The sequence below is a fragment of the Gadus morhua genome, chromosome 6 (genome assembly GCF_902167405.1).
Source record: "Gadus morhua chromosome 6, gadMor3.0, whole genome shotgun sequence".
Classification (NCBI taxonomy): Eukaryota; Metazoa; Chordata; class Actinopteri; order Gadiformes; family Gadidae; genus Gadus; species Gadus morhua.
In genome coordinates this window covers 9,306,319-9,321,112 of record NC_044053.1, presented here as the reverse complement: position 1 = coordinate 9,321,112, position 14,794 = coordinate 9,306,319, and the positions used below count along the sequence as shown (strand labels likewise).

The window sequence follows — 14,794 nt, the reverse complement described above, 5'->3', positions numbered from 1 at the left end:
CGCACACGAACACACACGAACACACACACACACACACACACACACACACACACACACACACACACACACACACACACACACACACACACACACACACACACACACACACACACACACACACACAAACGTTGTGTTAATCAATAGAAACACTTTGTTAAATTTCTCTCTGGGGGGTGGGGATCTTTATGTCTTGAGCTTTTCTATTTAGACGCCCTTCTCCAGCACACAGTCTGACTAGTATAACTCCATCCACTCCACAACTCTCCCCTCTCCCATATCATAAATCACACTCTTCTTGGAACCACAGAGGACACATGCAGAAAGAGGGAGAGAGAGATAGCTAGAGAGACGCACACAAACTGAGAAAGAGAGAGAGAGAGAGAGAGAGAGAGAGAGAGAGAGAGAGAGAGAGAGAGAGAGAGAGAGAGAGAGAGAGAGAGAGAGAGAGAGAGAGAGAGAGAGAGAGAGAGAGAGAGTTATTAAAACGCCCATGCTTTTCCCTCATAGCTCTTGTTTATAAGAGCGTTCACATGAATTAGTCGCGTAAACATGTTTTGATTATCTTCACAGTTCAACCACTCACCAGAATACCGAACTAACGGGGTAACGGGATACAATTTACTTAGTATGCAAGGGACAGTTATTAAATACGCCCTGGGTGCAAGGCTTGGAATGCAACAATAAATAAATAAATACAACTTAATACGACTCAGCCAAACTCAATATCAGTCATGAATAGCCTACATGTGATGTAGGGATAAAGCTGCTTACTTTCCTGGATTCATAAATGACTTTCATAAATGCTAAAACAGAAGCATTTATGGGTTATATTTCGCGATGCCTCGTAATTTATTCAAAATACAATAGGCCTACAATACAATACCGATTAAGGCAACGATAAGGCCTATAAAAATGAACAACATCATCCACAGTTTCATCTATGTTATAATATATATTTATATATTCAGACAATTACTTTCTCATTTGTTATCGTATGAAATACTATTACAAAAACATTCTGAAACAAACCTCCAAGCCAGATTGCTATGATAAATTTACGATAGAGTAATACTGCCCTCCTTCGTTTTAAGGCTGAATTTCAATTAACGGCATACCCCACAAATTGCATACTGAAGTCATGAACAAAGGCTGTAGCACGCACGCCGACTATCGTTTTTAGTGAATTATGGTACTTTATTTAGCTTATTTATTCATTTATTTACAACCATATATTGAATTATGTTGACGTCCCTCGTTTGCTGATATATTAATAACATTAGTCGGCTAAGATTTATATTATTATCATGTATTTTTATTTCTTATTTATATTTCTCGTTTTATGAATAAAGCAGGTGACGTTATTTTTTCCAAGTGACTCGTCCACAGCATCCAATCAAATATGGCTACGACGACATTTTTGCAACGCTGTTGCCAGATGCTTAGCCAATAAGCAACGATTAAAAAAACCGCTCTGGCCAAAGACGATGGACTATCTCTACTAGTCCCTCCTTTGATTGCGGAAGTGAATGTAACGTTTTACAACGACCTGATAAGCGGCGGTGAGTGTCGTATCTTTGGGCAGTAGTATTACAGAACAGATTCTGACATGTGGTTGTTTTATTACCGCTGATTTGTTGTGTTCTATTAATTTATCTTTACGAAGCTCCTTGATAACGCGTTGACCCCCACGGGCGAAGATTATAAATCTTGACAGTTACAGCTGTCAATGTAGAACTTTAATGCCTTCCTCCGGTTTTAGTTGGATAGATGGGGCATCCTTCATCTGAGTATGGAGCAAGGGAACGTCGACAATGACTGCAACAACGGTGTGGCGAGACACCGGCGGTCGGCTTCTAGGAGGATGGGGTCCACTTCTTTGTGTTCTCGTCGGGGCTCTGATGGCACTGGTACTTCCCCGGGTTGGAGTCGAGGACGAGTGCTGTGCCAAATTAAAGGGCATTGCTCACGTACGGTGTCAGGTGTGGGGAAGGTCTCAACGGCACACCGTGCAGTCGACCAGTCTCACCGTCCCGTTCACAGCCCTCGACCTCCTTCCGTATAGGTCCAAGCCGAGCAAAGGTAAAAGAAAATGCAGACGTATAAAATATTTCAAATGATACCACTTGCCTTATTCTTTACTTTATAACTATTGGCTGATCTCCAGCACTGAGACACCTACTTTTGTTCTTGGTTTGAGGTCATAATAGAAGTATTATTAATTTCCCGTCTGTATTATAAAGTACAGCCTATCTTATCTTCTATCAAACATGCTTATCTCAAAGTAGGAAGGAGAACGTTTTCCTCTAAAGTTAAACATTTAAAATGTATTTCACTAATGTGTACTTGTTATAGTGCAACATCATTGCGTGTAAGGTGTTAAGGTGTGTTAAGGTTTGCTCTAAAACGCCGTCTTGTTTGCAGAGACGGAGCAGGAAGCACGAGCGGCTTTGCAGCAGGCTGTGGAGATGAAGAAACTGGGCAAGAGGGACAAGGCCCACAGACTACTGGTCCACGCGCTTAACATGAACCCAGACTTCGTGGACGCACTGACGGAGCTGGGCACCATCCTGGAGGAGGAGAAGGATGTGGTCCAGGCAGACCACCTCTACACCAAGGCCCTGGCCATCTCACCCTGCAACCAGAGGGCTCTGGTCAGCCGGGACCGCACGCTCCCCCTGGTGGAGGAGATTGACCGGCGCCACTTCAGCGTCATCGACAGCAAGGTGCGCCGGCTCATGTCCATCCCCAAAGGGAACTCGGCCCTGCGGCGCGTGATGGAGGAGACCTACTACCACCACATCTACCACACGGTGGCCATCGAGGGCAACACCCTCACGCTGTCGGAGATCCGCCACATCATCGAGACGCGCTACGCCGTCCCTGGCAAGAGCCTGCTGGAGCAGAGCGAGGCCATCGGCGTGGACGCCGCCATGAAGTACATCAACACCACGCTGCTGTCGCGGGCCGGCGCCATCGCCGTCACGGACATCCTGGAGATCCACCGGCGCGTGCTGGGCTACGCCGACCCGGTGGAGGGTGGCCGGCTGCGCACCAGCCAGGTGTTTGTGGGTCACCACATCCCGCCGCACCCCCAGGACCTACAGCGGCACATGGAGGAGCTGGCGCAGTGGCTCAACTCGGAGGAGGCGCTGCAGCTCCACCCCGTGGAGTACGCGGCGCTGGCCCACTACAAGCTGGTCTACGTGCATCCGTTCGTGGACGGGAACGGGCGCACGTCGCGCCTGCTGATGAACGTGGTGCTCATGCAGGCGCGCTACCCGCCCATCACCATACGCAAGGAGCAGCGGGTGGAGTACTACAACGCCCTGGACACGGCCAACGAGGGCGACGTGCGGCCCTTCATCCGCTTCATCGCCAAGTGCACGGAGATCACCCTGGACACGCTGCTTATCGCCACGTCAGAGCACCCCGTGGGGCTGCCTGGGACCGGCCACGAACAAGCCTGTCCTGACTGCCAACAGACCATCCCCATCCACAACTAGGAGGCCAGAGAACATCCCCATCGACAGCTAGGAGGCCAGAGACACTCCCATCGACAACGAGGAAGCCAGAGAACATCGCCATCCACAGCTAGGAGGCCAGAGACACTCCCCATCAACTAAGGGACCAGAGACCTGTCTGTTTGTGTGTAAGGTGAACATGCAAGGCCCCAATTAACCCACAGAAAAGCAATGAGGACATACTTTCAAGTGTTTCATTTTTTTGCCTAAAAAATGAACGTTCTCGTCTTTGGATGTTTTGCAATGATGAGCAGGTTTTTCCAAAAAAAATAGGATTTTAGAATCACGTCTACTACTTACCTCCTGAAGCAGAAACTGCTGATTCATTGCAGTTAAATGCCATCATGTATTTATTAATTTATTTGTCAAATATTTGAGTAACCTGTGAATGTAAATGAGTAGATGGGGACGCACTGATCTACAATCAAAGAGGGCAAACCTTTAGAAATGATTTTATGGGAAAGCTGAAATACAGTTCTTTATTAAAACAACTTTAGAACATTCAGTCCAAAGAATTATTATGACTTTTGCAGCACATAAAGAAATCATTGTTACCTTACTGAACACTAAAAGGAGAAAGTCTGCCACAATTGATTGTTTTAAGGACAATCTGTATGCTTTTGGATATAAATTGAATGATGACTTAAGTTTATCCTCGATCAGGTCACTTAGGTAATAGAATCCACATATAGGTTTTAAGCCATCTTCTTCCGAAATCGAATGACTGAACAGTATGCATAAAAAAAGAAATCCAAACTGCATTCCAAATCATGCATTTCCACCCACACAACATAGACACATGAAAATAATTTATTTGTAACATGACTTTCATCAAAAATCTGCATAGATTATTTTTGAAATGCAGGGTATCTGCAAAGTAAACACTAATCTTAATCCGAAGAACCTAGGCTAAAAAAATGTTAGCTAGTTAGCAAAGATTTAGCATTACCTTTACACCACAATAGCGAGGATAACTAACTTTCCTCCTGAACTAGTTTATAGTAATACAGTAAACCAAAGGTCAAGATTCACATTTTTTTATATATAAAAAAGTTTCAAGATATGAAAATTAAACTTTTAGATTGGAAAGGGAAGATCAGATGATTTAGGAAACCTCTTTATTTCCTATCAGCTGTACAACTCGTGGTCTCCAAACCCCTTTGTTGGCATGTGTTAGAAAGGGAACAATATATCTAACCCAACTTAGTCTTAACTAAACAAAATGTAGCAAAAGTTGTGGTTTTAGACTCATGTCCCGGACATAAGAAAGCAATGTATTTTATCCGACAGGAAATGGTGATTCCTTTGATTACTTTTTTTTAGAGTGTATTTATGAGCACATACACCATATTTACACAACTATTACAATACATAAAAATTGAATTCAAACTCTTGCATATACCCTTTTAAATCGAAACATTCACAAGAATATTTAAGAAAATACTCTGTTTTGTCAAATCCGCTTCCACAATAGCACAACAAAAATACACAATATATAAACATACACGGTAAATTATTATGAATTAAGAGTATCGCAAAACCACCTTTTGGAAAAAAGCATCAAATACAATTTCTTATCCAATAGTGAATAGTAAATCCACATTTCACTAGAGAAGTTCCAAGATAGACCAATGGCTATGTTAGTCAAGACATTTTCACAGCAACCTAAAAAAAAACATAATTGAGAGAGAAAAAAACAATTGCCATCACTATCAAGACACAAGATGGCTTCCCATACAGAGTGGGTTTAGGAATTTCATTTTTTAAAAAGCATTTTAGCAAAGTCAGAGTTGGACAAAGGCTTTGCCGGTTTCTTGAACTCTTGGTCCTGGTCTGTCAGAGCGGTCCCGTTCTCCGCTTTGGCCACAGCCCCGCTGGGTCGCTGGAGGGAGCGCGGCAGCAGCGACACCTGGGTACGTCCTCTCCCTCTCCTACACACACACAGAAAAATAGAGAGGTTTGTCTTCAGTTCTACTGCTCTGCAGATCTCACATGATTATACAGGGTTGACCAATTGATCTCTCAGGGGAGCCGTCATGCTTACCTAATCTCTAATATAGTACTGCTTTATTATATATACAGTCTTATGTCGCTGATGCAAGTTTATCAGCTGATGTATAAGTTTGCAATTTATTTATGGTTTACAAATTATAAATCATATTGGTTTATAACTTGTTTAAGCATGGCTATAGTATGGGCACAAGCTTTTTCCAAGGCCGTTTTTAGGTCAGGTAGTATCTATGACGATCTTAAGAGAGCCAGTTCAATTTCTTCCCGGAGTCGATTTGCCAATTGGTTTCATATCTGACAATCGGGGGTAGTAGGAGAATAAGCACACACACTGCATTGTCTATCCAGCCAGTAGCAGCTGATGATGTAATTGAGCCAGCAGCCCATCACAGGTAGCCTAATAATCATAGTGCCAAAAATAGAGCCGAATTATCTAGAGAAACGACCATCTTGTAGTCTCGTGACTGGCACTCGTTTTGGATGAGCCACAATTCTGAACACATTGGAAATCTTTAAGGGAGCAGAGCACCACAGGACTTACGATCCATAGACCTGGCGAGGCATGGAGGTCGACATCGAGCCACCGAAACCGCCCTGGTCTTTCAGGTTCTTGCGCGGCGGGTTACTGATTGAGACCGATATCTGGTTGTCATCCACCACAGTGCCATCCAACTTCAGCACCGCATGGGAAGCCTGCGCCTCGTCCGCAAACTCCACGTACGCCAAGCCCTGCGGATCCCCACAAACAGTTAAGGAACATTTCTGCATAACTTGTTTTCTCACGCCAACACGTATTCACCCAGTTGTAGCCGATTATGTCACTGGAACAATGTAACCAGAAAACGTGGTTGAGGCATTTGGGCCGTCCACCCAAGGGTTTCCTCACCTTGGGCTTCCCAGAGCGATAGGTGACCAGGCGCACATCTTTCACGGTGCCATGGCTTTTACACAGCTCCTCCAGCTGTGGTTTGGTGCAGGAGAAGGGCAGCCCCGAGATGAACACCTTGTGTTTCTCTATGGCCGAGTTGTACTTGAACACCTGATGGGGGAGACATCAAAACAAATACAAATGGCTCACTAGGGCTGAGTATTGATGGAGAAAGAGCAATTCAACTATGAATACAATATCAAAACAACTTTTTTCCGGTACCCAATTTTAACATAGCAACACAGTCTGCAATAAACAAAATAAATAACGACGGCATACGGGATTACCGCTGACCAACAGTGCAAGCCTAAGCAACCCTTTTTCTCTCCCACTAACTAATACACATCAGGAAAACAAACCCAAGGCCAATCTCTGAACCACCTGCACCATTTACCTTGAAGTCGGGGTTGGTGTTTTTGTCGACACACGGGGACACGAACATGGGCCTGCCTTCCACCTCCTGCCGGTCTAGCTTCAGGGCCGCGGGGACGGAGGCCTTGGACTCAAACTGGATGTAGCCGTAGCCCTTGAAGACGCCGGCCTTGCTGAAGACGGGCCGCACCTGGTCCACCGGCCCGCAGCACTCAAACAGCGCCTTGAGCTTCTGCTCGGGCTCAGCCAGCGTGTACGCCAGGTTGCTGATGAACACGCTGTTGTTGTCGTTGCGGAGCTCCGGCTTTTCGTCCGGTTTGGCCTTGGTGGAGGAGGCGGAGGCGGAGCCTGGAGTCGAGGCCTGCTGCTGGGGTTTCTTAGCGCCCGGGGGGCCCTTGGTGCGGGCGGCCGGCGTCTTGCGGCCAAACAGACCCATTTCCATCTCCATGTCCTCCTCTGCGCCCTCATCCCCGGCTCCTTTGTGCCTCTTAGGTGCGCGTTCTGGTAGAAGCAAGAAGAAAACGGTGAACGTCACGTCTCTTCGGATGGCCAAAAGGAATCAAGGCGGTGTGGTTCAAAGTCCAGATAATAAACATTTTAACCTTTTCTTCTCATCCCTGCTACATAACATCACTGCATCCGAGTGCTTCTTTAAATATATTGTGAGCTGTTCTAATTCTACAGAACATTTTTGGTATTCGCATTTAGGATGATCCGAAAAAAGACAACACACACACACACCTGCGTCCTCATCCCAGGCCTGGTGGTCTGCGGGCGCTGCTTTCCTCTTGTCTCCTCCGGCCTTCCCTCCAGGCGGGCCCTTCTTCTGGGACTTCTTGTCCGCTTTAGCCTTCCGCTGCTGCTCCACCTTCCCCTCCTTCTGCACCGCCTGGTTGGCCTCCTTTTCTGCCACCTGGCGGGGGGGGGGGTTGGGGCAGCAAGAGGACAAGTATTGACTCTCCACCTCAAGGTTGACAGGACCACTGGAACAAAGACCCTGGATACCGAAATAGCGCTTTCGGACTCACTAAGACCATGTCATGTGACACGGGGCGTATACAACTAAATATAACGTTGGCCTCCCCGTTGCCCTGAACCAGTTTGTTGCTGAGCGGGTGTTAGGGGAGCACCCACCTTGGCCTGCTGCTCCTTCAGCCTGCCGAGCCGCGTGTCCGTCTTCTGCACCGCCGCATCCCAGTCCTCCAGGGAACCTGCGGCCGGACACATGCGCCGCACAACAAGTCAGCTCGGGACGCGCTCCCCCCCCCCCCCCCCCCCGAAACACACACACACACACGATGAGGGCGACCCAGACCGACCCGCCAGGCGGTCACGTCGTCGCGTTGTTCTCCTTGTGCCACTTACCCTCCACTCTCTCAAACGTCAGCAGGACTTCACACACGTGCTCCGGATAGTCCGAGCTGCACTGGACGGCTCGGTGGAGCGCCTTCCTGCAGTGGTGTGCGTCTCCGTACGCCCTAGACGACAGCACAACAACGTTAGCCACACGCCCTTTATAGGTTGCAGTGTTTGCATTAACAACTGTATATTTACAGTTACATTTATCAGAAGCTTTTATCAAAGCAAAGTACATTTGACATAAGAAAAAGAAACAACAATAATAATCACTGTCGGTACAGTAAGGTTGTTCATAGAAACAATGTTATCACGGCTCCGTTCATGCAGAGAACCTGTATATTGACCAGGGAATAACTCAACTGACCTTTCAAGGTTGTAATACTCTAGCCACATATTTGCAAATTTGGCGTTCCCCTTCGTCATGATGCTGTCCCACAGTTCCCGGGCCTTCTGTATGTTCTTGCAGTGGTGTGCCTGGTACAAAGAGAACAACACATGATAAACCAAGGGATATGCAAGTTTACATAACAACTGTATGAAAATGATTCAACCCAATACTACATTTATATAGCCAATAAATTCACGAAAAAAAAAAAAAAAAATGCTACGTTATTTTTCTGTGCGTTCCTTTAATTCTGTGCGTTTGCATTAATTGTTTTTAATGCGACATCAGTACCTCTATCTTGGCCCAGATCTGCATTATAGTACAGGAAGGATCTCCACTTTCACTGAACCCTAGAAAAGCAAAAATAACCACATAACACAACCACTTAAAAACTCACATGATCAAATGCAAGCACCGATACGATAGTCAATAAAACACTGAAAGCCACATGTGCCACCTACTTTCTTCCACATCCAGTTTCAGGTAGTCCAATGCTCGAGAGAAGGCTGCCCGCAGCTCTTCCAACTCCTTGCTGGATTCTGATGAAGACGTAAAGATTAGAATTTTGCAATCCCTGAAGGGGAAACATAGGATTTACAGCAGCAAAAGAACAGTGCAAATCAAAAACGAGATGAGAGATATATATAGGCATTTTTTACCGTATTACAGCAGCAGTTCTCACCTTTGCAGAAGTCGACGCGCCTCCTCAGGTAGTCAAGGTAGACTTGCCAGATTTCAACATAATCTGTGGCTTGAATGAAGCCCGCCTCTAGTGCCTTTTCAAAAACATCTACAACAGAGTTTGGAGAACACAAGTACATAGTTCATACGTATAACACTGAGTCAACTCAATACACCGAGTTGTACTGCATCACAGGGGCCCATTAGCATCATGATGTCAGATTGATGAGTAATGCCGACCAGAGGTTCAATTCGAGCTAGCAAGCCAAAAGCTATCCCTTACCAGACCTATTGTGATGCTATGCCTCTGAAGATCACAGCCCTAACCTCTGATGTGATGCTCTACTCCATGCCTCTCTAGGTCCAGATACCATATAACGCTAACCTGTGATACTCTGCTCCATGTCTCTCTAGCGCTAACCTGTGATGATGTGATACTCTACTCCATTTCTCTCTATGTCCAGATACCATCTAACGCTAACCTGTGATACTCTGCTCCATGTCTCTCTAGCGCTAACCTGTGATGATGTGATACTCTGCTCCATGTCTCTCTAGGGCTAGCTAGCATCTAGCGCTAACCTGTAATGATGTGATACTCTGCTCCATGTCTCTCTAGGGCTAGCTAGCATCTAGCGCTAACCTGTAATGATGTGATGCTCTGCTCCATGTCTCTCTAGGGCTAGCAGGTAGCGCTAACCTCTGACAATGTCATGCTCGGCTCCATGTCTCTCTAGGGCTAGCAGGTAGCATTTCCACAGTCCCATGGTCCACGGGCAGTTCCTGACCGCACGCTCGTGAGCCGGTAAAACCAAGTCTTTGATCTTCAGCTGGCGGTCCTGTTGAACACATGAGGAATTCATCGTGTTATATATCGGTCAGTCCATCCCGTCCTAAACTCATTTTAAACAGTTAACAATTTATTATATTTATCGGATCGGACATTAAGAGAAGTAGTTGAACCCATGAATGCCTAGCATCAACTATTCAATGGGAGCACACCCTGCTATCGCTATCAGCTGACTGATCCAGTGGGCGAGATGGGAAGGACACTCACCAGGTAGTTGTTATATTTTGCCCACATGTCTGGAACCAGGCAGTTCTCTGCCAGTGCCCGCTCAAAGATGATCTGGATGCGCGCTGGATCCCCTTCCTTCAGCTCATACTCTATGTAGGCCTGGTACTCAGCGATCTTCGGAGGCTCCGCTACAAGCTACACACACACACACACACGCTTTTTACCGCTATAACTGACGCCCTTTGCTGTAAATGGTCTCAGTCGCTGTTCACCAATATAACTGACCTCCTGACGGATTACCATATCTGACATTCTGACCCTTCACTGTTATAACTGACCCCTTCAGCTGTTCACGGTTATAACTGACCCCCCAACCCTTAACCATTATTAACTGACGGATAACCATTACTACAGACATGCTGGCTGTTCACAATGACAATGTATTTGACAAAATTAATAGTTTTTTACGTGTATCGGTCGATTTTTTTTCTTTTTTTGCCGATTTCTTCTTCTTCTTTTTTTTTGTTCTTCCGCATAATTTACAGATAGTTCAATAAATTTTCATTTTTTTTAAATTGAGACATTGTAACATTTGTTATCATCATTGTGTAATTTTTATGATGTAAATTTTGGCAGGCTTAGCCTGGAAATCCAAACCCACATCTAGAAAGCTGTAGGGTCTGGCAACGAGTAATGAAAATGCCGCAACCAAGCATGCATTTGAAAATATCACTGGATAACACATATTGGTTAACACTACAACCAATCAGAAGAATACAAGGGGTGAGGTATCCAGACCAGTGGAGCTAACCAATAGATAAGACTCTTGCCGTATCCGGTCGGTAAAACGGCAACGCGTTTGACCGGCCTATAACTGATACATCGATGTGATTGGTTAATGTTCTGGGCCAGGGGAGGCCCAGAATATACACAAGTATATTGCTCGTTCCTAGAGTGACTCGCTGAGCAAATTCAAATTGTGCTCTTGCGAGAACTCTGGATTTCCAGGGTAGTATCGGCTCCAAAGATTGGCTCAAGAAAATCGGTATCGTATCGGCCCTAAAAAATCCATATCGGTCGATCCCTAATAAATATGATGAATTATGTCAATAGAATCGCCATGTGCTGTTTGCAAAATTAGCTCATAAGAATAATGTATAAGTGTAAGAAAAAAAAAATAGAAAGAAAGAGCTTACCAGAGTCTCCTCGAATGGCCTGCTCTTGGCCAGCTGCTGAAGGGCCTTTTTGTACTGACAGGTGAGCGTTTCAGGAACACCACGATCTGACCACTCCTCGTACTCGCCGTACGTAGCCTCCAGGTCTATCCGAACGCATGGAGACGATGCAGCCATCAACCAACATAATTTAACCTCATATCAGTAACATTCGGTGTTCTATAATTAAATTTCAATTTTTATAATTTAAAAATTGAAGGGTTCTTTGGACCAGGAAAAACCCAGCCATGTCTTGTATTCTACCTCTATAGACAGGGCAAACAGGCCAAGACATTGGTCAGGCCTTATCGACACTTTCCATAACCCCTTGTTCTTCCGCCATATTGAAAATTTTGATGCATTGTTGCGTTATTCTACTTGGGTTTCCCTACATGATCCATGGAGTGTTTTGGCCCGTGAAACAGAGCACCATCTAACAAAAAGCAGAAGTGTGCTCTCTTACCCATAAAAGGGATGGCCAGCTGGCGACGGAAGAGTGTGTGTATTCGCTCTAGTTGGGTGTTGTGCTTCCCCTGCTCCTCTGGCGTGGGAACGCTGCCTGCAGGAGGCTGGAGGAGAGTAGAGAAGGTTGTGTATAAAAAAGAAGTGCCACCCACTTTCAATCCAGCCACCTAGTTTCGGAGCCATTTCGTTAATTCATTTCACATTGAAGTTGGTGTGAAAGGCATGAGTACAAAACGATACAAACTATTTTTTTATCGTGTCCGAGGTGAAGATAGACAAACCTGTACAGTGGACAGCATCACATTCTCAAACTCCCTGTAGGCATCCCACACGGTCGACCCCTTGGTCATATGGAGACCCACTGCCGTCAGGGCGCGCTCAAAAATGGATCGGACCTTCTCCAGGCCAGCAGGTGAACCCATGCCACCAATAGAGTATTGGGCATATTCAAGCCAGATATCTGGACCTATGTGTGAAAAAACAACAATTTAAATAGTTAAGTGTGTGTAACTGTGGGGTTTGTTTATTGATAAATGTCGCTATATAACTGGTGAAATGAGGGCAACACAGTAAAAGGATCTTCGTTTGTGTCTTTAAAAATTGTCATAAATATATGGCTTGTTAAGCCTTTTGTCCTTCACAAAAAGCTCTTCTACTGAGATTAAGGGCTATACAAATTCAATTAAATGAATATAAAAATGTGCCCCTTTTATATTGAATCAACATTTAGCAGCTGTGATAAAGGCCAGATTGTAACACATCTGTCCTACAGAATTTCATCTTCATTCCTAAAGTTACGTCACAATTCTAGTAATCTACCATCTCACAGAATATACATTCCCAAAATAGCAACAACCCCCAATGTCATGCACCAACACATCAAATCAAAGGCAGCAATGTCATCTTAATGTACTCACAGATGTAGTCTTTCACAGCCTTTTCGAAGAGTTCATAGATTTTCTCTCGGTTACTCTCCTCCTCTGTCAGGCGAATCTCATCTTTAAGCCACTCAAGCCAGATCTCTGCAGCATTAGTGGATTTTGTTATTACTTTAAAACTGAACAAGTCAACTTAGTCATTTATGGAATAACAACCCCCAACATATATTTTGCATCTTAAAATATGAGTCAACATTACCTTCTGTGAGTGGGAAAAGTTCGCTCATCTTCTGTCTAGCGCTGCGAAGACGGCTCAGCTCTCCCTCTTGCCTCAACAGTTTGATGAGGTCCAAATGGCAGTTGTAGTCAAACGCATTAATTGATAGCTGAGGGAAAAAACACAAAGTATGAGGAAGTAACTAAGGGATCAAGTCTTTGTTTAATTGAAAGTGCTGCAGAAGAAGAAATACCAAAGCATACACTTTATGATGGCAAAGATCCATTCCTACATTAGGCTGAAACATTATCTCAAACGTACCGTTTTTGTTAAAGTTGTCTTGTGATAATGAATGTGGTATTCAATTTTCTTCGATTAAAAACCTACCTCTATAATAATAGGTGATTCTAATGTGTGCTTCAAAACAGTTATATTCCTGTTCCTGATACGTATCCCTTAAGGAACCCTTTGCGTTGAAGTGACTGAATTGTGACGTGATTCCAATGTTTGCTGTTATTTCAAACGAATTCCTTGTTGTATTGCGCACGAAAAACAGCCCTGACAAAAGATTGATTGATATTTTTTACATATTTTGCGCCTGCTATTGTTTTCTTCCAATTGTTTAGTTTAGCATATAACTTTAGGAATAATTATAATATAACAAAGTTGTATTGCATTATATAGGGCGTTTCAATATACCCAGCGCAAAACAAAGTGTCTGTGTATGTGTTTATGAAACCTCAGCCACTACTAAAGCAATTAACATTAGCAATAATAGTAGCTAAAAAGCTAACTATTAACGTGCCCTAAATTATGTACAGCAACTTAATGCCAGACAAGGCAGTACAATGAAAGAAACACAACATGCGTAAAATCAACGAAATGTCCTCCCTATGCATAAACGTTGGGTTTTTGTTGATCACTCATTCATTCTGGTTAGCTAATAAAGCTGCGTCTTCACACTAACACACTGGTTTATATTACCTGCTCCTCCAAACGCTGAATTTCGGCCTCGTTTTCTTTATCATCTTCCGATAAATCGTCTTCATCATCTTCTGAACTTTCGACCTTCATACCTTCCTCCTCATCTGAATCCATCTCTTCTTTAATTCCTGCATCTTCTTCCATATCTTCCAACTGCGTTCCCTTCGCGTTGCTTGACGCTGCCATGTTGGAAACAACCGTCTGCCTAGTAACAAATTTGTCATCGGGTAAAATCGCGAGAGTAGGTGCCCGGAACCAAATCAACATTACATTAGTATCGCGAGAGGCCGTTCAATGGCGACACGGTGGTCCCGTGAGAAGTAGCTGCTTAAAGTACTTTTGTTTTATTTTGGACTTGTATTAGGATAACAGTTTACAAATTACAACAATTCAAACTGTATATGTTAGCTATGCAGAGATTATTTCATGGGGGGGTCTCTGTGGCTCGAGCGCCTGTAGCATGGACCTGGAGGCAGAGTTCTTCCCCGCGTGTTTTTCGTCCTTCGGTTGTTTTAAACACAACCAGTAGAGGACGTAATTGTACTGATTTACCTGCACGCCATGGATACAAAGTATGGATGGAGGGGTTCACGAATATCATATTTTCTTATTTCTTATTTGGCCGCAAGCATTTTTATTTTTGCTGCATGGACTAGAAAAATAAACACATTCAAACACACAATTTATACTTGCATTTGGTTCTTGGAAGTGACGTTATAGGGAGAGAACATGCGATTAACCAAGATTGGAATCCACAGCCCTGTG

General features: G+C 44.5%; 2 protein-coding genes across 2 annotated transcripts; one reads left to right on the top strand and one right to left on the bottom strand.

Annotated features, from left to right (window-relative positions):
- Positions 1 to 1,457: 1,457 nt before the first annotated feature.
- On the top strand, positions 1,458 to 4,026 carry ficd (FIC domain protein adenylyltransferase). Its single transcript, XM_030358297.1, has 3 exons — positions 1,458 to 1,559; positions 1,760 to 2,079; positions 2,422 to 4,026. Exons 2-3 carry the CDS (start codon positions 1,812 to 1,814, stop codon positions 3,501 to 3,503), a joined length of 1,350 nt encoding a protein of 449 aa, XP_030214157.1. The 5' UTR covers positions 1,458 to 1,559; positions 1,760 to 1,811; the 3' UTR covers positions 3,504 to 4,026.
- On the bottom strand, positions 3,987 to 14,251 carry sart3 (spliceosome associated factor 3, U4/U6 recycling protein). The gene is made up of 19 exons (XM_030358296.1): positions 14,030 to 14,251; positions 13,088 to 13,214; positions 12,868 to 12,972; positions 12,232 to 12,416; positions 11,949 to 12,054; positions 11,468 to 11,592; positions 10,311 to 10,466; positions 9,954 to 10,092; positions 9,258 to 9,365; positions 9,037 to 9,114; positions 8,867 to 8,925; positions 8,555 to 8,664; positions 8,197 to 8,309; positions 7,966 to 8,042; positions 7,573 to 7,744; positions 6,854 to 7,332; positions 6,418 to 6,570; positions 6,073 to 6,260; positions 3,987 to 5,452 (listed from the first exon to the last, which is right to left on the bottom strand). The coding sequence occupies exons 1-19, from the start codon at positions 14,213 to 14,215 to the stop codon at positions 5,278 to 5,280; spliced, it is 2,841 nt and encodes a 946-aa protein (XP_030214156.1). The 5' UTR covers positions 14,216 to 14,251; the 3' UTR covers positions 3,987 to 5,277.
- Between the last annotated feature and the right edge of the window lie 543 nt (positions 14,252 to 14,794).

Bases quoted from the DNA above. Each gene is read 5' to 3' on its own strand.
- ficd (XM_030358297.1), top strand. From the start codon at position 1,812: ATGACTGCAACAACGGTGTGGCGAGACACCGGCGGTCGGCTTCTAGGA. The intron at 2,080-2,421 runs GTAAAAGAAAAT...TCTTGTTTGCAG, and splicing joins TAGGTCCAAGCCGAGCAAAG to AGACGGAGCAGGAAGCACGA.
- sart3 (XM_030358296.1), bottom strand. From the start codon at position 14,215: ATGGCAGCGTCAAGCAACGCGAAGGGAACGCAGTTGGAAGATATGGAA. The intron at 12,973-13,087 runs GTAATGTTGACT...CTAATGCTGCAG, and splicing joins ACTTTTCCCACTCACAGAAG to AGATCTGGCTTGAGTGGCTT. The intron at 10,093-10,310 runs GTGAGTGTCCTT...TGTGTTCAACAG, and splicing joins CAAAATATAACAACTACCTG to GACCGCCAGCTGAAGATCAA.